This window comes from Balearica regulorum, chromosome 4 (genome assembly GCF_011004875.1).
Source record: "Balearica regulorum gibbericeps isolate bBalReg1 chromosome 4, bBalReg1.pri, whole genome shotgun sequence".
NCBI lineage: Eukaryota > Metazoa > Chordata > Aves > Gruiformes > Gruidae > Balearica > Balearica regulorum.
The window spans coordinates 18,386,247-18,412,277 of NC_046187.1; the positions used below are offsets into that span (position 1 = coordinate 18,386,247).

General features: G+C 54.5%; 2 protein-coding genes across 2 annotated transcripts in view; both read right to left on the reverse strand.

Annotated features, from left to right (window-relative positions):
* Positions 1 to 4,051: 4,051 nt before the first annotated feature.
* On the reverse strand, positions 4,052 to 10,443 carry MEPE (matrix extracellular phosphoglycoprotein). The gene is made up of 5 exons (XM_010306162.2): positions 10,314 to 10,443; positions 9,491 to 9,562; positions 7,279 to 7,335; positions 6,416 to 6,508; positions 4,052 to 6,305 (listed from the first exon to the last, which is right to left on the reverse strand). The coding sequence occupies exons 2-5, from the start codon at positions 9,548 to 9,550 to the stop codon at positions 4,380 to 4,382; spliced, it is 2,136 nt and encodes a 711-aa protein (XP_010304464.2). The 5' UTR covers positions 9,551 to 9,562; positions 10,314 to 10,443; the 3' UTR covers positions 4,052 to 4,379.
* Positions 10,444 to 12,494: 2,051 nt separating this feature from the next.
* The window catches only part of IBSP (integrin binding sialoprotein), a 50,825-nt gene continuing 37,288 nt past the window's right edge, over positions 12,495 to 26,031 (reverse strand). The window contains exons 5-10 of the mRNA XM_075751326.1: positions 16,213 to 16,277; positions 16,083 to 16,133; positions 15,884 to 15,955; positions 15,639 to 15,692; positions 13,548 to 13,649; positions 12,495 to 13,235 (exon numbers count right to left, since the gene is read on the reverse strand). Coding sequence (XP_075607441.1) covers positions 12,654 to 13,235; positions 13,548 to 13,649; positions 15,639 to 15,692; positions 15,884 to 15,955; positions 16,083 to 16,133; positions 16,213 to 16,277 — 926 coding nt within the window. The 3' untranslated portion in view covers positions 12,495 to 12,653. The remainder of the gene's footprint in view (positions 13,236 to 13,547; positions 13,650 to 15,638; positions 15,693 to 15,883; positions 15,956 to 16,082; positions 16,134 to 16,212; positions 16,278 to 26,031) is intronic.

The window sequence follows — 26,031 nt, forward strand, 5'->3', positions numbered from 1 at the left end:
TTACAGTTTCACAAAAGCCTGAATTTTTCCACCCTCCACACCCACATTAGGGAAAAAGCACTTCCCTCCCACCCCAAGAGAAGAGAGAGTTTAATTCTCACTTCAGCAGGGCCATACAAGTCACAACCTAAGGCCCTTCACTTTATAAAAATGCCTCTGTACCCTCTAAGAGCTGAAGCAGGCTGAATGTTAATAACCATTTTCCAAAACCTCACTGACACCCTTTTGCACTATTTGTCCAAGGGCTCAGAGTCCTATGGCTCCAGGGCAACAGGTTCCTAATTACCTACGTTACAGCATCATCACCACCAGATTAACAAAGCTTTGGAAGGTGCCTGAGGCCACATTACATACCAGAGAGGTGGTAATTCATCCAGTGTACCTGAGGAGCCAAGGATGTCTGTGAGGCATCTGCAAGCCCATGGCCACACGAGGTCCAGCTGCAGCATACTAACCACACACAGCACAGCAGCTCACTTTGTCATATAAGCCCCAATGCAGCCAGAACACATAAAGCCACAAACAGTAATTACAAAGACAATTATTTTTAAGACACGTAGCAAAGGTTTAGTGGAGTTTTTATCATCACAGAATGGTAGGGGTTGGAAGGGACCTCTGGAGATCATCTAGTCCAACCCCCCTGCTAAAGCAGGATCACCTAGAGCAGGTTGCACAAGATCGCATCCAGGCAGGTTTTGAATATCTCCAGAGAAGGAGACTCCACAGCCTCTCTGGGCAGCCTGTCCCAGTGCTCAGTCACCCTCAGAGTAAAGAAGTCTTTTCTTGTCCCCCCTCTTCTTGTTACATCAGAGGTGCTAGGAGTCAGTCATGTTCCCAGTGCCCAACCTGGCCAGGTAAAAGCCTACCGTAGGCAGGAGAGATCAGGAAACAGCAAAGCAGGCTTCCTCCCTGTCCAGAAAACCCAGGGAGACACAGCCCCACTCACACCTCGCTGCTGGTGTTGGTACCCGTAGTGCTGCCAGCTCCACAGCCAGGAGCACAAGACACTGCTCCCATCCTGCTCCAATGGCCTTGGTGCCCACAGCTCCCTGGGCAGGGCTGGGTTTGTAAAGAGGCTGGTACCAGTGCCTAGGATAAGGAACAGCCCACAGCCAGCTCCTGCTATCCCAGAAGAAATAAGGAGGCTTCCCCAAGGGGCTAAATACCCAAAGGCTGGGTTCAGCAGATTTCCTTAATGAGGATGCTGCTGCAAGATACATCACTGGAAAACCTTTCCAGCTGTGTGTGCTTTGGGGAAAGGACCTGACCTGAGCCTTGCCCAGCTGGCCTGCTGTAGCAATCCCCAGCTAGGGGTCATGGTCTCACCCTCCCCTCATCTGGCTTGCCTGACGCATGGGGGAGCTGACCCCCTTTTCACCCAGCGCCTGCTTTTTCCAGTACTGCTGCACGTGCTGGCCCACGTGCAAAAGCGACGTTAAGAGAAATCCACTTCTGTGAAATCGGAGGGGTTTCCACTGCCACAGCTGCTGCAGAAAACCCTCTGCACCTCATGCGTGAGGGCTTATAGGCACTAGAAATCAGTGATAGCCCACATTAGCAGATGTTTCTCCTCTAAGCATTTACCTGAATAAACAACCACCTATACTCGCCTGGCCACACCCCCACATTTTTACAATTTGTAAGGGAATTTTTACACATTTGTAAGGGAAGCTGGGATTTTTAGGGACAATTTATTTCTGCTTCTGTACCCCCAGAAAGTACTCTAGTGTGCATATCACTCTTCACTTGGGTACGCTTGCTGACAGGGTAGGATGAGAGACCCTAAATCACTTCAGCAACAGCCTCTGCTGTCCCCACATAAAGAAACGCTTGTTGATAAATCACTGCTGCCCTTCAGTAAGAAAAAACAACAAAAACAAGACATGGGAACAGGAAGTAAATGCATATGTATTAAAGGTCTAAATTAAAGTTTTCCCCCAAAATACACAGCTCAGCAGAGCCAAAGACCAAAGATCCTCAGAGGAACACCTCCCAGACCTGGTGGCTACCTCTAGCCAGCTGTAAGCTTGCTGTGGGTGTTGGGGTGCAAGGGGCGGCAACAAGCTGCCCTGCCAGCTCCCACCCCACCAGCACTCACCAGCCCAGCCTTCACTGCAAGGAAAAACCACCTCTCTGCTTTGCTGCAATACTCCAGGAAAACCCTTTCACCAGGAAACTTGCAGTTTGTCCGTTCAGTGGCTGCTTGTGCTATTTGGCAAGTGAGTTTTGGAAGAGCAGTGCCAGGCACCTTGGTGGTGATGAGGAGGGGACTCAGGTGAGCATCCCGAAATGCCATGTGCCCCAGGATGTAGAGCCAGAGTCACCACACAAAAATTCCAGGTGTTTTAACAGCAGCTGTGCAAGGAGGTAGTGCTGTTTTATAAATGTATTCCGTTTACAGCTGAATTAGCCAGGCTTTTTAGCAGAGGGGCGAGAGGGCAGCAGTGCCTGTCCTGCCACCAGGCAGAGCCGAGCATCATTCAAAAGGCATAAAACGTTCCCAGCGAAAGACTTTTTATTCCACTAGATGGTGCCAAGGCCTTTGCTTATGGATGTTGTTTAATGGCATGGACAAGGATGCAGTCAGGACTGGGGACGGAGGTGGCTGGGGACCATGCCGGGGTCTCCATGGGGCTGGCAAACCTGCCAGTCCCAGCCATGTCAGCAGCAAGAACCCAAAACCAACCCCTTCCTTTGCCAGGCAACGGCATATGCCAAGCCTGAGCCTGAGTTCCCTGGAGCATCACCATGGTCCATCAGACTTGGGGTGTCTGTGCCGTGGAATTCCAGGGGCGAGTCGCCCAGCGCAGTCTGCCAGCAGCCCTGCAGCCCCTTTTTGCTCTGAGCTACACGGACTGGCACAGGAAGCCCCTGAGCCTTTGGGGTCTTGTGGATGCTGCCCCATGTCTGGGAAGCTGCAGGCAAACCCCCGCCCCAGGCTGCCTAAACCTCCATGTCCCTGCAGCACTGGCACAAGGCTGCCTGGTGCGGGGGCCTGATGCCCTGGTGTGGGGCGTAGTGGGCACATGCAATTTTTAATCCTTTCTGCTGGAGAGCACAAGCTCTAGCAAGGCAGAGCCCTGACAGCTGGTGCTGCTGAGAGCACCAGTGAGACACGCAGTGTTCTCCTTGTCCTGGTGGTCCCAGCATCAATCACCCATGCGCAATCCCTAAGAACCAAGTCTATGGCCCAAAATGGGACCTGCCCCTTTCCCACATGAGGCCGCACAGAGGGCAGGGGAGCAGGCGTTCTGAGGGTACATCGCTGCCATCCTAGCGTTCATGGGCGCAGTGCAGCTGGGAGTCCCCTCCCGCATGTGCTGAGGGCGGCACCTCTGCCAGTGAGGCTTGACGCCGCTCCCACCATGCCGTTTGCTCCGGCACGTGGCCAAGTGCACCCTTTTTAGCGGCTTCTTGGACAGAAAAAGCAACCTGCAATTGCATAAACAGTTATTAACTTTGGGCACCACCGGCGGCACGGCTCCAGCGTGTCGAAGCCCAGCCTGGGTTGCGTGTGGGGGCCAGTGGTGGGAATGGTGGCAGCAGAGCCGAGGTGTTATGGTGCTGCCGGAAGGGCAGTGGGGCCAGCAAGCACCCTGGCAGTGTGCTGGAGAGTGCGACGGGGATTTCTTGCTGGGGGAGGTGGATGAACCGAGGTGGGAGATGCTCTGTGGGGCTCCCCAGCAAGGACAAACTGCCTGGGGGGGCGGCAGGTGGCCCTGGGTAGGGGCCAGTGGGGCTTATTACCCCAAGGGAGGGATGTGCAGGGCCAGTTGGTCAAATTACAGCCCCAGAGGTGATGGCTGGGTCAGCGATGTGGTAGGGCCAGAAACTCTTCCGTGCCGGGGACTGCCCCGCCCCCCCCGGGCATGCTGCTCATGGCAAAGCAGTGCCTGAAGTCCCGCTGCAAACACCAAAGTCAGCAGAGCCTTAGGTACAGAAATGCCTTTATTTCTCCATTAGGCTGGAAGTGAAACCGCGAGGACAGAGGCTTTTTTTTTCACTGTTTATTTACTCGCTTCGCATCAGTGCATGAACAATGCTACCCTATGCCGTGTCGCACAATTGCTGTTACATGGCTGTCTAGCACAGCAAACCCATGCATCACTGTTGCAGCGCCAGATGCAGCCCCCCTCAAATTAACAGCAGGATTGTGTGAACCAGTGATTTTTGGCTCCTGGGCTGCAAAGCACCACGCGATCCCCAGCAATATGCAGGGTGCCCCTCACCCAGGCAAGAGCAGCGCCTGTAGCAGGGATGCTGTGGGGGGGACGACATGTGGGACCTCCCAACTCCACCACTGAGAGCCCACTAGGGTGGACACCAGCAGCCCCTCAGAGGGTCCCCTGGCTCCAGCAGATGTGGGGGTGCCCCGGGGCTCACCACCCCGAGGACCGCAGTCCCGTCTGTCGGCTGTCGCTGTGGCTGCCCTGCTCCCCCTCAGAGGACTGGCTGCTGTCGGCACTCACAAGGCCGGTGTAGGGGCTGCGGGGGCTGCCCCCTGCCCCACCGAGGGCATAAAAGGCCCGCTCGTGGACGTGGAGCTCGTCAGCGCGCTTTACCTGGTCCACCTGCTTGCTGTGGCCCAGCGCTGCGAATGGCCCCAGCGCCCCGGCCCCCGGCCTCCTGCCATGGTGCCCAGGGAGGCGGCCAACCCTGGCCCCTGCCACCGCCACCCTGGCCTCGCCACCTCGACCCCGCTCCCGGCCTTCGCTTGCCACCATGCTTCCCCTGGCTCGCCCAGCCTGCTGAGGGAAGCTGCCTCCCGCTTCAGTGGCACGTGGCCTGCTGCCGGCATCGCTGCCATGGCCACCAGCCCTCGCCTGGGCCCTGCTTGATGCCCAGCTGCCGGCTTTCCCACGTGGGGACAGTGCTTTGTCTGTCCTGGGTGGCTTGACCAGCCCCGCTCCCCCTGGCTGGACCCTCGCCCCTGCTCTGGGCTGTCCATCCCCATGGGGCTTGGGGGTGGCTGGTCCCACTTCTCCGCTCCATCCCCTCCCTGCCACTAGACTCTTGCTTGCCTTGTGGCCACTGGCCATCCCCAGGGCTGTGGTACAGTCCCCCTCGCTCACCCCGGGGGAAGCTGTGGTAGTGCCCAGGCGGATGCTGGCCCCCTCGGCTGGGACAGCACCTGCAGCCTCCTTGTCACCTCCCTGGCGGGGGGTGGTGACAGCCAGGTGGCCTGGCCTCCCCTTGAACCTCTGCCCCTCACCTCTCGCCTCATCATCACTGTTCCCATGGATGCCAACCCCTGCGGGGATGGTAACGTCACCACCAGCAACCCTCCAGGGGCCAGGGGCCACTGGTCCTTCTTCATCACCAACAGTGGTGGCACCATCCTCATCATCTCCTGTGGGACGGCTGACCCTGGGGCTGGTGGTGACGCTGTGCCCATGGCTTGGGGTGGCCATGGTGGCCAGTCCTTCAGGTTGCCTGCGAGCAGGGATGTCGTCGTCATCGTGTGCTGCAGCGACACCCAGCCTGGGCAGGGGACTGCTCGTTCCCATAGCGGGGATACCATCATCCTTGCTGCCAACAATGGCACCAGCTTGGGTGGTTTCTTGCTCCCCCACGTGGATGTTGGCCCTCCCAATGAAGATATTGACCTCATCATCCCTGTCTGGAGAGATTTGGGTGAAGCTGGTGGCCTTCGCTGTGCTGCCCATCTTCCCACGGGGGACGGTGACGCTGCCCGAGTCAGGGATGTAAGTATATTCATCCACACCTTCGGCATCAACTTGGACGTCCTCCATCTTCTCCGTGACAGAGGCAAGAGCGGTGCCTCCCGTCCCTGTGCTCCCTTGGCCAGGTACAGTGGCCTCACCGCTGCCCTCATCCCCGGCCCCTCCGGTGGCAGGGGCCCTCTCCCTCCTGGCTGTCGTGGCCCACTCCACTGGAACACCCCTGGGGGCACCGTCATCCCTGTCCTCACTCCTGACACTGGACCTGTTCCCCGCCACAGCCTCATTGGGGTGTCTGCCCTGGGGGACAATGGAAACACCACCATCGACTTCAACCACCAAATCCAAGTCGCCGCTGCCCTCTGAGCTGGCCAGGGGGGTACTCATGATGCCGACACCACTGCGCGCGCGTGTGCTGGTTCCCGGGCGAGGACTGTGAGCATCCCCACCAATGCCTGGGGCGCTGCGGTTTTTGGGCTTGAAGCCAGTCCCATTCTCCATTGCACTGGTGCTGCCATTGTCACCTCGCTCCAGGGCTGCCCCGTCCTCCGTCAGCCCCCACCTGGCATTGTCCTTGCCCAGCCGATGACTGGGGACAGTGCTCTGGCTGTCGGCCTCTTCCTTCTGTGCAGTATACACAAGTGAGAGGTCAGGGCCAGCCCCAGCACTCACTGGCTGCATGGGGCACTGCAGCCAAGCTGGGGTCCTGCCATGCCACCTGGCTGCTTCCTCACCTTTATCTGCGTCTGGTTCCTCCGCGTTGAGAATGAGTAGACATATTTGAAAACATAGAAGCCATGCTTGGCATTGCAGCCTTTGAACAGTATCTGGTGGGGAAGAAAATAATCAAAACCCATGATTTTCTTATTAAATGCAATGGCAGCAGCTTCCCTTGCTGTGCCTGGCACCGCAGTAGGGTCCCACCAGCACCCGCTGGGGCTCCAGGAAGGGCGGTAGCTCCCACCACCTCGTGGCCGCCAGTGTGGGCAGGGACCTGGGAAGGACATGTGTGTTCGTCTCCTGGGCTCCAGGGTTTGGTTTTCCCTTTGGCTCATTTTCTGGATTTGCTTGCTTTCAGGAGCTGTGGGGTTTTTTTTTGCAAGGTAGTTTATGGCTTGAAAAAACAACCTGGTTGATGGTCACATCAGACATGAGTGACAGGACCGACGGTGACCAAAGCACTGAAAAGACAGCAGCTGGCTTCCAATAGGCAAACCCAGGCATTTTGTTCCACGCTAGTCATCTGAATTTTGCTACTGATGCATTTTACACCAACACACCTTGAAAAAAACCCCATAGCAGCTGGGTCTGGGACTTTTACAACCTCGCCTGTGGGTACACCAAGCATTTGTGCTCTGGGGCTGGGCAGGGACAGAGGACCAGCCCTGAGAGGGGGGTGGGGGGTGGGGAAGCTCTTCCCTGCCTGTGTACATCACACCTTTCCCCTCCCCTGCTCTTCATAAGGGATGCTCGGATGCAAGGGGACCACTGGTCTCTTTTTCTGTGGCTCCCTGGGGTTCCCTTCAAAACCAACTTTTTCTCCCTGCACCCCCAGTGCAGGGCACCCCACAGGGTCCAGATGGGGTGGGGGGCATACCCGGTGCTGTCCCACGCAGTTTCCAGCAGCTCTCCCAGGCAGCGGCGGCGGCGGCACCTGCAGGCAGCAAACACAAGCGAGAGCCAAGGCGTCAAATGCTGCCCTGGCATCCAGGCGGCTGCCAATGCCCACTGCTGGCTGCCTGCCCTGCCCAGAGTGATGGGCACACCACGGCACCCAGGGAAGGGTGGGAAAATTGTGTTGATAAGCCAATAAATTCCCAGGCACTACCTGGGGTGCCAGCTTAAAACCAGCAATAGGAAAGGTCAAAAACCCACTTCCAGGATCTGAAAAGTATTGCAAATTCTGCTACAGCATGCTTGCGTAGCATGCTACCTTTAATAGGACATTGTTGGTCTGCAAATACCCTTTTACTGGATTCTGCTGCAGAGTATTTTCATTGCAAAGCAGTTTTAATATCTGGCACCACTGCTCACACCACAATGCTCCAACTTACGGCTGGGATCTGACTGTGATGGGAGCCTGGAGCTGGTTAACTGGAGGTGATTCCCAGTGTTTACTGGGCAACTGAGCAGCGATGCCTGTGCCCTCACAGCCAGGTACATGCTTACAAGCTTCCGGCTTCCCCTGATTATCCTGGCATCTGGTGGGATGTATTGGCCAGTGCATTCCTCAAGGATGGGGGACCTGGAGGTGGGAGCATCCTGTGAGCTCCACCAAGCTATTTCAGGGCATTCCTTATGTGCCAGAGGGGGAGTCAGCCCCATGGAGAGGAGCCCCCTCTGGTCTCAGCAAAATGAGCCACTGAAGCACCCCAGACCCAGCTGGAAGGGGCAGAAACGCACCCTAGAGTATTAAATATTCCCAGTTTATTCCATTGTTAGTTTGTGAACAATGTCAAAGGCTGGATTTGCCCCTCTACTCTGCTCTTGTGAGACCCCACCTGGAGTACTGCGTCTAGCTCTGGGGGCCCCAGTACAAGAGAGGCATCGAGCTGTTGGAGAGAGTCCAGAGGAGGGCCACGAAGCTGATCAGAGGGATGGAGCACCTCTCCTATGAGGACAGGCTGAGAGAGTTGGGATTGTTCAGCCTGGAGAAGAGAAGGCTCTGGGGAGATCTAATTGCAGCTTACCAGTACCTGAAGGGGCCTACAGGAAAGCTGGTGAGGGACTGTTTATCAGGGAGTGTAGTGACAGGACAAGGGGTAATGGGTTTAAGCTGAAGGAGGGTCGATTTAGATTAGATATTAGAAAGAAATTCTTTACTGTTAGAATGGTGAGGCACTGGAACAGGTTGCCCAGAGAGGTTGTGGTTGCCCCCTCCCTGGAAGTGTTTAAGACCAGGTTGGATGGGGCTTTGGGCAATGTGGTCTAGTGGAGGGTGTCCCTGCCCATGGCAGGGGGGTTGGAACTAGATGATCTTTGAGGTCCCTTCTAACCCAAACCATTCTATGATTCTGTGATTCTATAATTCTATGATTAGAGCCCTGGTTACGCAGCAGAGTATAATCTGACTCTCTTCTGTGCCCCTATATGAAAAGCAAATCTGCGCTGATTTATTGCCTTCCCCGGTGCTGCCCTGCAACAGACCTGGTTGTGCAAGCCTGCCCTGGGGGCTAAAGGACAAGCAGCTGGGGCCCAGCTCTCAGGGAAGACATGGTTTTCCTCCTCCTTACCCTGTTGGAAAAGTAAGCCTTCACTAGGAACAGCTTTTTACTCTAGCTGTGTTAGTATGTTGGGCAACCATTATGCAGGACAAAAATGGCTGCTATTATATTTATTTTAGTTTACCCTTTGTTTCAGTTATAGCTGTCCAACCTTCACATTAGGAGAGCCTGAATATAATTGCATGCACTTGTTACCTGACTTGTTTTGCTCTGACTTGTTACCCATGCGCGTAAGGCGAGCATCCTCCCCGTGCCTCCCTTCCTGTGGCTCTGCTCAGGCTGTTCCCAGGCTCTGGGCAGATCCCAAATCCATAGAAATCAAGAAGAAGAGTTACAGCAACCCAGACTGGCCCCTGTACAATGCCCTAACTGCTAAATTAAAGGGACTTGCTCAGGCACCTCAGTGCTAATATGGATTTTTCTTGCTGGGTTCACCTCTGTGCCAGCACCTCAAAAACCCCCTCAAGCCCCAGACGTGCTATGTACAAGTATAACTCGTATTTTCCTGCTGCTGAAAGCATGCTGGCACGCACTGGGTTGTACACCCCACGGTTTTGGTGGCACACTGGGGAGAGCTGTACTTACAGGTGTTGAGAGAGCCGTGCTGAGCAGGCACAGGCACAGGCACACAAGTGCTGTTTGCATCTTGGGCAGCGCCTGGGGGCACAAAGTGAAGAATCACTGGAGTTTGAATTCTCAAGACTTGCGGTCCCCAAAAGTCCCAGCCAGCAGCAACCCAAAACCTCCTGCTGTCCCAAAGCCCCCATGGCAGCAAGGTTATCCAGCAACCCCGGCTTTTTCCAGGCTTTGCGGTGGCCCTCAGCATCGCTCTGCCTCTCTGCAGTCCTCAAAGCAAAGGCAATGCTCTCGCCATATGCAAGGCAAGGACGCGTGCATGGCCAGCAGCGCCGAGTGGGTGCTCTGACACCAGGTGTTAAAGCTTCTTAACTCACTCTGTCAAAAGCAGCTTGGGTGGATATTTGCGACAAATGACAATAAAAACCGCTGCAGGCTAAGCCATACAGTCAGAAGTCTGAATTAAGAAACTTGCACGCTGTTTTCAACAGCACTGATAAGTGGCAGTAGACAGTAGCTCTGTTGGCTAATAGTTCTCATCTCACCCATCCACCCTGGCTTGGGCTCACAGGTCCAGCCCAGAGACTATTTTCAACCATGCAAGCATTGCTACAGAAAACATCAGAAGGAAATTCATGCACAAGGATCAGCAGTGCAAAGCAACATAGGCTCGAGAGAGTGCAACGCAGAGATGCACACAGCTGAGGCTCGGGCCGTCTCCCCGTCCCCACCGCAGCTTGCCCAGAGTGAAAGCAGGAGATGCCCTGATCAGGGAGGACAGAACTGAAGGGCTGGGGAGAGAGAAGGCAGAAAATCTAGGTAAAAAGATTACCTTTCACTGTCGGAGGCAGGTTCCAGTGGCAGACCGTGGATGCCGTGCCCACTTTGCTGAAATTTAAAGTTGGCCCCAGGCATGTGGAGCCAATCAGCTCCTGCCTAGGGACATTTGTCAGGGCTGGCAGCGCCCGCAGATAACCAGGGGGAGTAATTTCCAGCTAAAAATGTGTTTGTGGTGGAAGACAGCTATCAAATGTTCCACCTGGCTGGATAAACAGAAAGCACGGTTTATAAATATCTGTTCTGAAGGCGAAATTGCTCGATGATTAGCACAGATCTCAGCGTGGCACACATCCAGCCAGGTTATTGATAAGAGGGGGTGCAGTGGGTCATAGCATGCTCACCGTGACTGACATGGGAAAGCCAGCAGGGCTACAGAAAGGGAAGGGCAATACAATGAGCCTAGCCCAGTCATGGCCACGACCAGCACCACGGGGCAGTGCTGGCCAAGCTGAGAGCCACTGACACACTGTAGCCTCCGACACTTGCCTTTTGGGTTTCAACCTCAACCCCCCTGAGCTAAGCCTGGTGCAAGTGCAAAATACAAGAGTAAAAAAGGATTTTTTTTTCATGCACTGCTTGCACAAGTCCCTTCAAGCCTACCTTTGCTGTGGGAAGGTGCTACGAGGATGCGTATGACCTATGTACTCTCCTCCTGCCCCTCTCTAGCTTTGGTGGTATGCTGGTCGCCTACGCATATGCCAAGGAGGGGTTCCCCCTGTCAGCCTGGCTCAGCCACTCACTGTGGTGATGGTGACAACAGCTCCCATCCCACTCACCACCCTGCCCCGACCCAAACTCTGGGAGCATGCATGAATTTTACATTAACGCCAGAAATGCCTAAACCATCAGCATCCAGCCAAGGAGCAAATCTTGGAACCAGAAGGAAACTTGCCCTTTCCCCCCAGCCAGGGAGCCATGGTCCGACCGTGCCCTGCAGGTACCAGAGCTGCCAGCCAGTGCACCTCAGCTCAGGGAGGCAGAGCTTTGGCCGGGTGCCCAGGGGGGCTGACGCACACGGGGCCGGGCTGGGTGCCCCATGGGAGTGGGACCTGGCCCCCGGCAGCGCCAGGGCCCTTTGTCTGTGCTGGTTCCCTGACGTCTTTGGGCACCCCCTGGGGATGTGGCTCTCGTGTGTCCCCCACTGATTGCAAGTGTGTGTGGGGCTCCCCAGTGCCACTGCAGGGATTTGGCCCCAGGGGTGCCCACCCTATAGGCAGCACCTCCTGCTACCCTGGCAGCTGCAGCCCAGCTCTGGCACACAGAAGCAATTTTGTATAGTGGCCAGCAGCTTACTGCTGTGAGAATAGAAACTCGCTTTGGAGTTGGACCTCTATCCGCAGCTGAACACAGGTTTTTCTTTCCAGGAGTGTGAGGGCAGCCTGGTACCTGCCACAACCCATGTGTGAGGGCCATTGCTTTTCCTAAACGGGGGCACCTGCCTGGAACCCAGCAGGATTTGGTCCTTCCCCATCCCTGGTGCTGATCCCCAGTTGGCCAGGGCCATGGGGAGGTGACTCTGGGCAGGGATCCTGGGGACTGCAAGCCAGGCATCCCCATCCCTGGCACAGGGGGCGAGTGGACACACTACTGTCACTGTGACAGCCCTACCTTGCCCTGGGGACAAGGCTGTGTAGCTGGGAGAGACATGGACCATTTTGGGCTGCAGCGCCGGTGTCCAAAACACGTCTGAGGTGCCCGGCCTTGGTGGGAACCAGATGCCTGGCACAGGGATGCAGAAGCAAAGTTCTCATTACAGGGGTGTTTGTCTACAGCTAGTGATGCACAGAAAGAGAAATTAATGTCTTTACCTTTATTAATATTGCCTGGTGCATGGTCAGGCCATGGGAGGCATGCTACCAAGGAGTCAAAGACGTGGTAAAGTTATCGTCACCCACATATTGCAAATTCACATGAACTCTAGATAAGACATAGCAGTAATCCCACAGCAGTGACCCTAAAAACACCCTTCCATTTTTTGGAGGGGACTCTACAGAGGCTTTCCTAGTTAGCCTTTCTGTTCCTCCCTCCTTTTGTGTGCATTTGAGCTGGAATGAAGAGATTTAATCCTGAGCAGCACGAGCACCTGTAGCCCCTCAGCCCACCAAGCACTGTGTCACTCCGCTGACCCCAGAAAATTTGGCAGCAAACCTTTTGTCACCAACGAGCTCAGTTTAGTTGCTTTATTTCATTTCGCTTTGCGAGATACAAAAAAAAGCCTGGGACAGAGCCAGCGTGCACCCCAAGCACGGCAGCTGCAGTGAGCCTTCAGAAGCACGTTCCTGAGTGGGACGGGGCAGGCAGGGGGTAGCACCAGGTCCGCCCCCCCGACCGCTCACTGGCTGTAGTAGTAATCCTGGCCATACACATCATAGCCATGCCCCTTGTAGTAGCCGTACTCATCCTCATAGGCCCGGTAGCTGTCCCCGCGGGTGTACTCGTCCTGCTCCCCGTAGCTGCCGTCAGTGGTGCCCTCATCCCCCCGGCCACGGCCCCCAGCTGTCACTTCATACTCCCACTGCTCCCCGGCTGTGGTGGTGTCAGTGGGTCCCCCATCTCCTGTGGTGGTCGCCTGGGACAGCCCCTCTTCACTGGTGGTGCTGGCAATGGTGGTGGCTTCAGATTCCTCCTCCTCCTCTTCTTCTTCTTCCTCCTCTTCTTCTTCTTCCTCCTCTTCTTCCTCCTCCCCAGCCATGCCAGTGCCCTCCTCAGCCACCGCAGTGCCATTGCCATGAGGTCCATCTTCCCCCTTGGTGGTGTTAGTGCTTGTGCCATTGATGCCATTCTCATTCTCAGAAACCTCCTCTTCCTCCTCCTCCTCCTCCTCATTCTCATCACTGTCTTCATTTTCAGAGTCGCCCCCCTTGCCAGCAGCGCTGTTCCTGCCCCCCTTCAGGGCCCCTTGACAGCCCTTGCCCTGGTGGGGGGAAATGACACAGCATTAGTTGGGGGTCAGGAGGTTGCAGCTTTTCAGTGCTGTGTGACATGGGGCAGGCGTGGGCACAGCTGAGCATCTCCCAGGGCCTTGCATGGCAAGGCTGCCTTTTTGGGGTGCCCCTTCCAACCCTCCTGCCGGGTTAATGCCCAGAGTTTGCCGCAGCTGCAGGCATCTTGCGCAGCAGACCCCCAAGCAAAAACGGGGTGCAGGACATCCCATGGGTGCAAGCAAGCATGCAGTGAACATACCCCCGGTCCATAGGTGGTCTCCTCCAGCCCCCCCAAACCACACCTGCTGAGGGGATGCAATTTCTCCTCCCAGCCCACCCTGGCTGTCCCCAGGGGCTGCTCCAGCGGGGTGGCCAGCTGCCTCGGTGCCAGCACGGGATCGCTCCTGCAGGGACAGGGAGAGGACGGGGCAGGTGGTCAGCAGTGGGAGTGGAGCACAGCCCTCCCAGCAGCGAGGGGAGCACGCAGCATCCCCGCAGTGTGTTTGGGCACTGCTCTGAGTTTCCTACTTTCCCACGGGTCTCCCCCCAGGCCGAAATTGAGAAGCTGCAGCAGGACAGCCCAAGCCATGCAATTACGTGGTGGTGGCTGGAGTAGGGCGTTCCCATTCTGGCTACGCATTTTGCTTTACAAAGCATCTAAAGGTTTGCTTTTGAAGTTACCTCTCCCAGTTTCCAATAAACAAAGCAAGCCACAGGCGCACGACATGCGGGCACACTACACACCAGGTGTAGATAGCTGGTGAGAGCGTTGACAGCTCAAAGCCAGGCGTGAGCCTGAACCCCACTAGCAATAAGCCATCAGAATTGCTTGGCCCCAGAGACCACACAGTGGAGTGGGTCTCTCAATGGGGTACACCGCAGTCCACATTGCTAAAAAAGGCAATGAATAACCCAGATGCAAGCAAAGCCTGGAACAACCACTGGGAATGGGTGGGACAGCTCACCCAGCCCCCAGCCTAGGAGGAGGAGCACCTTGCCACCAGCAAATGAACCCAGCCATGGTGGGAAGACACAGGGTCACTGCCATCCCTGCCCTGGGCAATCCCTGCTGCTTGCATGTCAAGACCAAGGACGCTCACCCTGGCATTTTGGTCCAACTCGGACACTTAAAATATGGGGGCATCTCATGCAGAGAAAACCCAGGCTGTTTTCCTCTCCACCAGAGGAGCCACCAAATTGCACGATGCAGCTGGCTGTGCAGATGTGAGTGATGTCCCCCATCTAGCAGCCAATACAACGGTGCTCTTTACATACCTATAACTGACCTTGGGGCCTTTCGTCATGATTTATCTTGCTGACCATCCTCTGCCAATGAAAGTACACGGTATCCCTGCCCAGGAATGGCCACTGCTCTGGTGCCCTTGAAATGAAAGGGGCAGCCCCAAACAGCAGCTGCATTCCTGCATACCACTTAATTTCTTGGGAATGAAATTCCCCCTTTGGCTGTCTCATCCCACTACTCAAAGTTACCCCTAGTGATCGCAGTGGTAGAGGAGAGCAACAGGCAGAAAGGGGCAAATTGCAGGGGGGTGCTGGGGCTGGCAGAGGCACCTGGGGAACGGGCCACCCCATGCTGCACCCCAGCCCCAGGCAGGCCTCCAAAGAGTGGTTTAAGACCAGATGCCCAGGCTTGCACTCCTATTAAAAAGATCCCTAAATTAGCATTCAAATCATTAAATTAAAAAAAAATATTAAAATATGTGATTAGACCTGACACATAGGTTTCCAAGCATACCGGATCCCTGTCTCAGAGTTCCTGTGTGCGAGACCACTGGATTATTCTGGGCACCTTCATAACCCCTAGTGTTTAATTTTGGACCCGGGTGACTCTTGCAAATGCAGCGGTACCCAAGCTCATATTGATGCAGCAGGCAGGAGCAGTGTTACCGGCTGGGCTGGTACAAACGTGCATTTCCCAATATAGCATCAGTTTGTGTCCCTCCACATGCACGCGTGCAGAGCATAACTATTTTCCATAGCAATTTTATCAGCACTATGGGGGCAATGCACCCTGGTAGGGGAAGGTAAGAGGAGTCCCTAACAGCACCTTTTGCCTTGTGGGTGAGCCTCCCTGCTTTTGCCCTTTGGCCTGTCCTGCTCCTCTCTGAGCCACTGAAAATGGAAACCTGGAAAGTTTGTCTCAGGGTTGTTTGGTGCATCACCCACCCATCCTCTTTAAAAAAAGAAGAAAAAGGAAAAAAATATACAAAAAATAATAAAATAAAGCCCAGAGTAGAAAATCCAGTCGCATCCAGAGTGTAAGGCTGTGGGTGGCCAGCGGCCACAAATGCTGATTAGCAGAGACTATAAAACCAAAGAAAGTTCCCAAATTCCCATATTTGTTTTGAAGGCTTCTGGTTTGCTGTACTCACCCCCTCTTCCTCCTCCTCCGAGCCATCCCCCTCTTCCTCCGATGAGTCACTGCCCTAAGGAGAGGGAAAACCAAGCCATAGCCAGGCTGGTGGGTCTTCTGCTGGTGTCACGAGCATGACGGTCTCAGCCCAGCCCTGCACGCCAGTGGTAGACAGGGTGCAGACCGTGCCCGTTGTCTCATTTGGGCCGATATCTCCATATTTGGTGGGTGGCGAAGCATCAGCAACCCATCCAAAGCACCCACCTGGTACCGTCGCTGCAAGGGATGCACATAAGCATATCTGTACAGGTAATACCGGTGCCTGTTCTTGAATACCTACCGGGAGAAGAAGGGGGTAAATCCCATCAGTCTCAGGGCTTGGGTACAAGAGTGACTGAAACCTCCTTGTCCTCAAGGCCAGTGCCACGTGGGACTAGGAATGCAGGGCGGGGGGAGATCCTACCGCATTTTCTTCAGAGTCATCCGACTTGGATTGCCGCAGCCAGCTCTTGACCTGGGGGAAAGGCTGGGTTGGCACACACCCCACACCAGCCCCAGCGACGCCGGGGGTCCCCCCACTGCCCGGCACTCACCGAGAAGGTGCACGCCATCCCCACCAGGCAGGCAAAAACCAGGGCAGTCCTCATGGCTGCTTTCTCTAGGAACAGCAAAACATGGCAAGGGCTTGCTTTTCAGCTAGAAAGCACCATCACTACCCCAAACCATACAGGTGTTTGTGCCCAAATGGGTGAGCTGGGAGAAGAAAGGCTCACCTCCAGCCACCTCTTGATGGGGTCATCCAACCCCCCCAGAGACCCAAGTCCCTTTTATTTTTTAAATTTTGTTGTTGTTGTTGTTATTTGACAGATCTGCTTCAATTTCCATAAATACATTTTATTTTTGCAAGAAGCCACAAAATACCAGAAGAGTGAGTTTCACCTGGTAGCGGACATACTGCTTTCCCTGAGCAGGACTACTCGTTCCCGCTTCCCAGTCGCTTGGGAGCGAGTGGGGAATAGCAGCCCCCACCAGAGATGCAACAGGAGTGGCTGACAGGAGGGCTGTCCACTGCGGCCGCCCTCCCACAGCCCTGCAAGCTGCTCGGGCTCTGCCCAAGGAGCAATGCCCCTGGGGAATTACACCGCAGAGAGTTTAACCTCATTGAGGAAAAATAAATAAGCAAACAAATAAATGAATATAATTGGCTTCTACAGTCTATCATTGACAAAAATAGCAGAGGTAAGGCACCAATGCAAGGAGCTCCCCGTAGGCATGCCCGGGGGGGAGGCTTGGCTCTGGGCAGGTCTGAGCTGCCACCCCCTAAGCACCAAAACCCAGCCTGCCCTCCTCCATCCAGGCCTCAGCAAGGAGCATCCCCTTTCCTGGTAGGACCCCAGCCTCCCCCAGGGAGGGATGCTCCCTGCATTCCCCCCGGCTCAGTCAGGCCCACTAACCTTCCTTTTACCTGCCCTTCCTCTGGCTAAACCCAAACCTCAGCTGTGCTGAGGTTTGGGGGGGGAGTTATCATATTTACCCGCACTTGAAGTTTCCCCATCTTCATCTAACTCAGGCTAGAAAACAACTGGCCACAAGCTTCTGGCCATGCAGCGAGGCTCTGGATGCTCATTCCCTCCACCCGAGTGCTTCATGAAGCCACAGACCCAAGAAAAGGCTAAAAGCAGCACCAAGCCCTGCCAGCAAGCTGATCCCCCCCACCCCCATTCCCCTGGAAAAGCAGACGGCAATGCACAACCCAGCTGAGAAAAGCAGCAGCAAGCTTACCCCTCCACAGCACTGAGGGCTATCCACAGAGTCAGCCGGCACAGATTTCCTCCTGCTGCTGCCCCGCCAGGATATAAGGTCTATTTTTGCCCCCCCCTCCAGCCAGTCGCCGCCCTGCCCGGAGTGACGCCAGCCCACCGGCGTGCGCCAGAAAACCCCCAAACTTCAACGCCGGCAGATTTGGTGCACAAACATAGCGCCCCACGCCGCTGCCAAACCCGGGGAGGTTTGCACTGTGCCGCTTAATTGAGGGTCTGGTCTCAGAGGAACAGCTGGGAGGCCAGAGGGTATAATAACACTCTGGGTTTAAATTAAAATAAATATTGGGAAATCTGTTCTCAGGGGGTGCCTACCTCCCTTTTTGGGAAATTCTGTCATTGTTTTTTCAAGAAGACAAAAAAGACCAACCTCAAAGGCCCAGCTCTGCATAGCCGTTAGACAAAAAAAGGCTAAATCCAAACAAGTGCCTCTCCAGGCTGCCTGCAGAGGTGAAACGGGCCTTGGGAAGGGCAGGGAAAGAAAAGGGGACTCCGATACAGGTGTCCCCAGTCCCCCTTTAGGAGCCACTTCTGCCACAGTGATGCTACAAAATGCATGTCTGCTTTGGTCCTTGTGCCCCCCGAACCACACAGACCCACACAGGGGCCAGCCTGGCCCCCTGCTCTCCAAAATCAAGTATTCTCCAGCTGAAATCTGGCAGCTCTGAACACATCCCCAGCAAAGCAGAATAACTGCTGGGGGGGGGGGGGGAAGCAAAACCCCACCCTCATGGCCACCCAAAGCCCAGTGGGGACCTCAGTGGCAGGATACGGCCAGTGATCAGAGCCCACCCCTCCTGCCCTGCGCCTGATGGCAGGGGATGGGGGCATGTGGGTGCTGCAGCTGCCCCCCTGCACCCACCTCTGCAAGGACATCCTTTCTCCTTTCCCTATATTTATCATTTCCTGCTGGGATTTCAGCCGCCCAGCTCTCCAGTGCACCTCTGTTCCCTCTTTTCCTCAGATTTTTCTTGCACTCAGCAGCAAAGGCCCCTTGCCGTTCCTGCACGTGCCTGGGCTGCAGCAGCTCAGGGGAACAACTCCTCGCCGAATGCAACTTTCCATGGTAGCAAGGAGAATTGCAAATCCTGCCCAATGCCATCTGCCCTATGACCCTCAGAGAGGGAACAGCCGGGCTGGAAAATGCATGCCTTCAAGCAGGTTTATGATGCACAGGTTTGCCAGTGAGAAAACTATAGTTATTTAGGGCAGAAAAATCCACTTGAACTGAACGCTCATGTTTCTCCTCCAAACCAGGGGCTGCACTTGCCAAAAGCCTCACACACATCCATGGGAGCCCAGTTTGAGTCTGAATTTGATCAGGACGCAAAAGATTTCCAGTTAACCAAATTCCCAGGTTAGAACCAGAAAGACAAAGCTTTTGTTGTTATTATTTTGTCATCACCATATCAACAGGTACATCATGGGGAGTCGCCAACTGCTGATGAAACGCCGTGCACATCACATGTTTTTGAGGAGGGAGAGGTCCCTTGCAGCCCCCCGGGGGTCCGGCAGCTTTGACAAGAAGTCGGGCCACATGCCCGCTGTGCAAACCTGGGGGCTGCAGGGCGCAGCTGTGCTGCCCTGTGGGCTTCAAAGCCCGTTGTGTCACTGCAAGGAGCCGTAATTACAAGGGAGGCCTAGAGCTGGCTGTGGCTTTCAGCTGGCGCCTCGGGCCAGGAAAATGCACACACAAAGAAAAGAAAAAAACCCCCAAAAGCAGCCATGCAGTTTTTCTAATGCCAACGCAGCAGCCTCTGGTAAAGAGACACCAGCATCCTGAGGGACCTGGTGCTCCCCAGGACTTTGGGGCTGGGGGAGCTGCTCTGCTGGGGGTGATGTGGGGGCACAGGACAGAGACAGCCCTGCTTCCCCCTGCCCCACGCAGTCATGGGCTGCCCTGCACAGGAAAGCAGCAAGCACGTGCCCAGCTTTGAGCTTAAATTTCATCAGAGCTGGGGAACAGAGAGTGCTGGTGGGAGGCAATTTTTAATGTAATTAAAGGGCAGCTGCTCCAGGCTGCTTAAAAAAAGAAAACTGACTATAAAAATGCATATTTCACCCAAGATCCTTAAAAAGCACCAGGATAATTAACGTGTGCCGAAGCGCCTCGCGCAGCCAGCACCTATGTTTAGCTCCTGTGCCAGGGAGTGGGTGCTGCCTGGGCAGGCCACTGGCAGCAGCCACCTCACAGCACCATGCAGGGAGATCAGTAGGGAATTCGGCCAAATGCATCCAAAACATTTCCACTTAAAATAATAATAATAAATAAATTTCAAAAAGCATCACATCTCAGGGTTGGAGCATTGGTCTCAATGCTTTTGCAAGAACTCCAGCTCTCCAAGGCAGCAGGGCTTAGAGAGGGTCACCTGTTTGCCCAAAAGCAGTGTTTGGTATCTGTTAATTAAAAGTGACCGCAGCATCTGACAGCTTCATGAAAATAGTCTCACCCTTGTAGACAAACAGCTGGAAACAAAACATGGAACAGGTGACAGCAGCAAAAACCCATTTTTCAGGAGCACGTTGAGACAAGAAGGCAGGCGTGCAGCACGCAGCCCACGCGTGCAAATGCAATGGTTTCCCTTCTGCACTCCCATCATTTTTTTAACGTGTACACGTATGCTGCCATGCTGCTCCTTACGTGCTTTGGTGAGCGAGCTGGGCGTTAGACTGGCAGCCCACTCCCCAAGCCCTGCACAGGCAGCATCACACCTCTGACACACCTCTGCTGCTGCGCCCAAACCGTGCCGTCGGTCCTGCGACCCACTGCTGGTGGGGTTTGCACCAGCCGCTGGCACCTGCTTTGTGCTGCAGCCGGGTGGCTTTCACCCAGCATGGCCTGGTATGCTGGTTTTGGCTGCAATAGAGTTATTTTTCTGCATAGTAGCTAGTATGGGGCTGTGTTTTGGATTTGTGCTGAAAACGCTGTTTATAATATAAGAGATGTTTTCATTATTGCTGAGCAGTGCTTACACAGAGTCGAGGCTTCACCCTACCAGTGGGATGGGTGGGGGTGCACAAGGAGTTGGGAGGGGACACAGCCAGGACAGCTGACCCCAACTGACCAAAGGGATATCCCATACCATATGATGTCATGGTCGGCATATAAAGCTGGGGGAAGAAGAAGGAAGAGGGGGAATCTTTGGAGTGATGGCGTTTGTCTTCCCAAGTAACCGTTACACGTGACAGAGCCCTGCTTTCCTGGGGATGGCTGAACACCTGCCTGCCCATGGGAAGCGGTGAATGAATTCCTTGTCTTGCTTTGCTTGCGCGCGTGGCTTTTCCTTTACCTGTTAAACTGCCTTTATCTCAACCCACGAGTTTTCTCACTTTTTCTCTTCTGATTCTCTCTCCCATCCAACCAGGGGGGAATGAGCGAGCAGCTGCGTGGTGCTCAGCTGCCAGCCGGGGTTAAACCATGACACTCAGCAAGAGCACTACATACGGTTTTGATATAATTGCCTGAGCCCGTGGAGACCTCATGGTCAGAGCGTCCCTGTCTGGCACAGGCTGACATGACTCCTATGCCCAAATTTAATTATTATTTTTGCAGGGCGGTAAACGAGCAGAGCAGTGTACTCCTGTCCTGCCCAGGTCCACTGCGGGGCCGAGGTTGCGGTCGGGGTTGCACCATCCTATTTCCACGCCCTGAAGCTATTCTGGAAGGAAACCTCAGGGCTGAAAATAAGTAAAGAAAACAAAACCAGAAGGACACTTTGAGCATGGCGGGGAGAGGCCGAGGTGCTGCTGCAGCCAGGGAAATGGGTGCCTCTGCCATGTAGCACAGTGGCCAGGGCACCTCCAAATGTGCGTGGGGGCACCGGAGGCAGAGCTTGCCCCAGTTCCCACCTCTCCCCATATGCTGACAGGGACAGGAGCGTGTGTGCCACAGCCACAAACCAGGCAGCGAAGTGATGAGCAAGGAGAGGGTGCACCAGCAACAGCGTAAGCGTAAGGGATCCCTCTCTCACCCCCCCTTAATGCTCATGGCACAAACCCAAACACAAACCAAGATTAGCTGGGCATGCAGCTTGTTCTTTTGCTGCAAGCAGTCAATTTTAGATTAAAAGCAGGAGGGGAGCTAAAACGCACCACATATCAACCTTGGTTATCAGTACACAACCTTTATATATTGGCCCTCTGCAACTAAACTTTTCATATGATTTTCCTTTTTCTTTGAAGCAGAAAACCAGGTAAAGGAAATTCATTCTATCTACATGCCGGGCAAAATGCAGGCCACGAGTAGCTCTGTATGGCAAGCACTTTGAGGCAGCCTGAACTCTGGAGAACAGAAACACAGCAAATCACCGAGGCAAGGTCACAGCGTTATCACAAATCCTAGCACTTACCACCACCCAGGTCCTCACATGTTTGAGCAGTATCTGTATATCATATTTCCTGTGTCTTTTTGCTTGGTTTTTTTTTTTTTTCAGGAGGAAGAAACCGTGCACCAGCTAGAATAAGTTACCAGGACTGGTCCCACCACCAGTCTGCTCCCTCCATCCGCATTTGAGAGCCCTCAAATACAGCCACATGACAGAAACAGGAGGAAAAACTCCAAATAACCTACCCCCCCAAAGGCCTCATTTTCAGGAGGAGAGCAGGCAGAGAGCCTGGGTTCATTGCAGTGGCACCCAACAACAACCTGCCCACCCAGGTCAGGAATTGAGTTCTCTGCTAAAGTCAAATCAGCGTCCCCAGTCAGACATCGGGATGGTGTGGAGGCACGCTGCTCCCCATGCCACGCTGGCACTGGCTGCCTACCTCCCCACTACTGCAGACCCAGCTCAAACCTGCAAAAAAACCCTGAGTTTGGGCTTAAAAAGTTGCGTGTGTCAGCAGGGAACTGCTGTGCTTGCACTGGTTATTTGTGTACATACATGAGTTGCACAACACTTGTATATGTATCTGTATATGCACAGACAAGTACGTGTCTCTTGCAGTAAGTACCTTAACACTCAGGCACTCATTTTATTTTAGAAAAAGAAGACTTAGAAAGTTTTCGCACTATAGTGAACCTACTTTTTGCTCTGCAGGTGAAACAGCATCGGGTCTGGGACAGGAGAGGGCAGGTGCTCCCTCTGCTCCTCAGCTCCAGATTCAGCTCCTGTTTTCAGAAACCTGATGCCTTCTGCTAAAATGAAGCACCAGCTCTTTGCAGCTTTGTATTTCAGGGTGTGAAAACAGAAAAAACCTGAACTGCAAACCACTTGCTCACTCTGCAGCATTAAGGTCTCCATAGCGAGCTCAAGGGGTGCAGTACAGATGGATACTAACGCTTGCACTTTACGTGTCATCCTGTGGTGCCTGACTCCTTGGGGTAGTGTTGGGGGGACCACAAAACTCCCAGGACTAAAGTGCATGGCAGTAAAGGGAGCTGGAAGAAAGATTTCCTTAGAGCATTCAAAAGGTTTGTAATAGTTTGGGGTTTCACCGATATCAGAAGCTGTTCTCCCACGGTTGAGACGTTTCTTTTGTTCAGATTGACGGCAGCGGTGATTCCGTCAGAGGTTTTTCCTCTCCATTGAAAAGCGCAGAAAAATGCAATCAAACTCTTCCAGCCTCACCGCGCACTTCGCGAGGAGTGGTTCCCATCACAGAAATCCACCACAGGGAGCACAGAAAGGACAATCCCATCAAACTGCTTCTTCCACAGATATTCCCATTTTGCTAAAGACAAACGGCAGCCAAAGAGAAGCCCTGCAGCCGGCTGCAGTGCTCAGCCCGCCATGGGAAGCCCAGGGCGCTTGGCTGCGCTGCCAAAAAAGCCGCTGCTGGATGGAGAGGTGTTCTGTGGGTTGTGAGGGTCTCTTTGTTTCTCCCAGCAAAGCCAGCAAAATAAGGGAGTTGAATAAATGCAGTTTATGTGCCATGGCCACCCCAAGTCGAGCTGCTGCAGCTGGGCTTGTCACTGCTGCCTCCCACCGCTTCAGCTACACAGGCTACTTATTAAAAATAGATTTTTTTTTCTTCTTGGAAAGGACAAAAAAAATAAACAAGCAGAAACTTTTAAGATGATGCAGACTTGTGTTTTCACAAACCCAAATGCGACCAAAAATATCTCCGATGCTGATTCCTGGGTAAATCACTGCGTTCAGCTCTAGAGACCACCCCCAACGCACAAAAAACGCCATGTGGATGGAAAAGAAGAATGCATACATTGACATGGGCATTTTTTGTCCTTGTCTAACCCACTGGCAAGCTGACCCTTACAACTTCATCGCACATTCAGCCTGAAATGGGATGCAGAGACACCTCCAGTGACAGCAGAGCCTGTGGTCGACCTTCCTAGCTGCTTTTCCTGCCTGCCCGAGAGCAGAGAGTGGGAGCAGAGAGTGGCACCCTTTGGATGCTCCCCACACACAGGTACATGCTGCAGAAACCAAACACACGAGCTGCTGCTTAAAAATGCCTTAAAATCCTCAAAGCGAGCATCTTTTGGCCAGGCTATCTCTGGCCATCCAAAACCTCACCCCGTGAAGCACGACCTGCCACTAAGCCCCTCTGGATGGCAAGTGGGGTGTCCCTGCTTGTACACAGATGAACAGCATTTCATGGGGACAGCCCAGTGTCACCAGTGTCCCCCAAAACCTGCCCATCCTCACAGACACGTGCTGCCAGGTGCTGGACACGTCCGCTCACAGGGCCACCACGAGTGGCTCCCTCCCTGCGGCCAGGCGGGAGGTTTCCCTAGCAAAGGGCTGGTGCGTGTCCCCCATGATGCCTGGGAGGGACGGTCCCGTGGGAAGCCGTCCTGGCAGGACCGGCAGGCAGCAGCCAGCTCTGGCACCAGCTCCCCAGCCTTTGGGGAGCAGCCAGCCAGCGGGAGGCAAGTTTCGGGCATTGCTGGCTGGGACGTGCGTGCAACTGCAGCCGGGCCCTGGGAAGGCACACGAAGGGGACCCACGTGCAGGGGGGGCACAGCTGGCTCACCCTCCAGCACAGGGTGCTGTGTGCAAGGCACACACCCCTCCCGCTCAAACTTAAGCCAAATCAACCCAGTTTTTTTCTCCGTGCATAAAACAGGTGGGGGGGAGTAACGGGGAGGTGAAGGCGAGTGCCCCCCCCCCCCCGCAGCCTGCCCAAGGATGAGGAGGGACAGAAGGTCACGCAACAACTGCAAGAAGCAGTTTCCCGGAGCCTGTTTCATCCCACCCTTGTGACATCTCGACCATGGGCTGGGCTCACTGCAGAGCTGCAGGGCACCCCTTGCTTTCCTGGAGGGACCCGAAAAAACCCCCCTCCCGGTCCCCGTCCCCATCCCCACCAGGTGTCCCCACGCAAACACCACCTCCGATGGTCCCGGGATGCACCCGCGGCAGAGCCGGCATCCAACACGTCCCCGCTGCCTGAGCGGCAGCACCGCTTACTGGACACGGGACAGTCCACAGCAGCACCCTACCCTGCCGCCACGCAGAGGAGCCAGCGAACACGTCATTACTACAATTTTAAACCAAAGCGACAGCTGTCACCCAGCTCTTTTTGCACCTCTGGACTGCAGCCGAACCTGTGCTTGCTGCCTTTCACCCCAGCAATGGGGTTGTGCACCAGTATTTTGGTGGCAGTCATCATCACCGTCACAGCTTCCCCAAATCCTCATGCAGCTAATACAAGGGGTCCAAAACCCAAGGGGCAAGTCACAGCTGAGGTATCCACTGTGAAGTGAGGACCAGTGGGGCGGAGGAGGCAGGGTCAGCAAAGAGGCTCCTTCCCAGGGCAGCAGCAGCGTGGGGAAGCTGCCTGTTTCAGAGCTGACCTCATACAGAAGTAGAAAAAGCTTACACGGGGGGGGGGGAGTTAAAACATAAATTCCACAAAACCCAGGAGCTGTTCAGCTCCAGCGTTTATAGTGGTGGAAAGAGTCTACAAATTAAGTGCTGTTTTGTTATAAGTAGTAAAAAAAGTATTTCAGGTTTTTTTACTGGTTCTTGAATTCGGCATTGCAATGCCTAGCAATGACGCCGCTGACACAGCTGGAAGGCACACACCCCCTTGTGCTGACTGTCCCCTGCAGGGCCACAACTCCACGCTGCAAAACTGTGCAGCTATGCAACAGTCCACAGCTTCCTCCATCAGTATCGATACTCGTGCTGTACAGCTTGTCATACACACGTAAACAAGAAGGGCGTGGGTGGGATTTTAAACAAATAATGTGTTGTTTACTTGCTTGCTAGTAGGAGATTAAAAAAAAAAAAAAGGCACACTGAGTAAAAGAGGCTTTATCCATGACATACCAGCCGATGATAACCCTTTTTCCCCTGCTCACCAGCATCTCCATTGCAGGGGACCTGGCACCAGGGGCCACCACAGCCACTGATCCGGGAGAACCCCCATGTCCTGGGGCATCTCCTTCCCAGCACCCCAGGAAGAACAGAATAACCCTTACTTGCATTGCAGCAAGTGATGGCCCTAATATAGCAAAGCTCCAGGCCCAGCCCATTGGGGTCATTAGCCAGCTTTTTCACCCCACCTAGTAGCAGGTGTGGCCCTTGGGGTGCCTGGAAATAGGGGGGGTGGGAACACCACTCAGCCTCTGTTTTCCCCCTCACCCCAGCACGCTGCGGTTCTCTGTGCAAACAGCCTGCCCTTTGC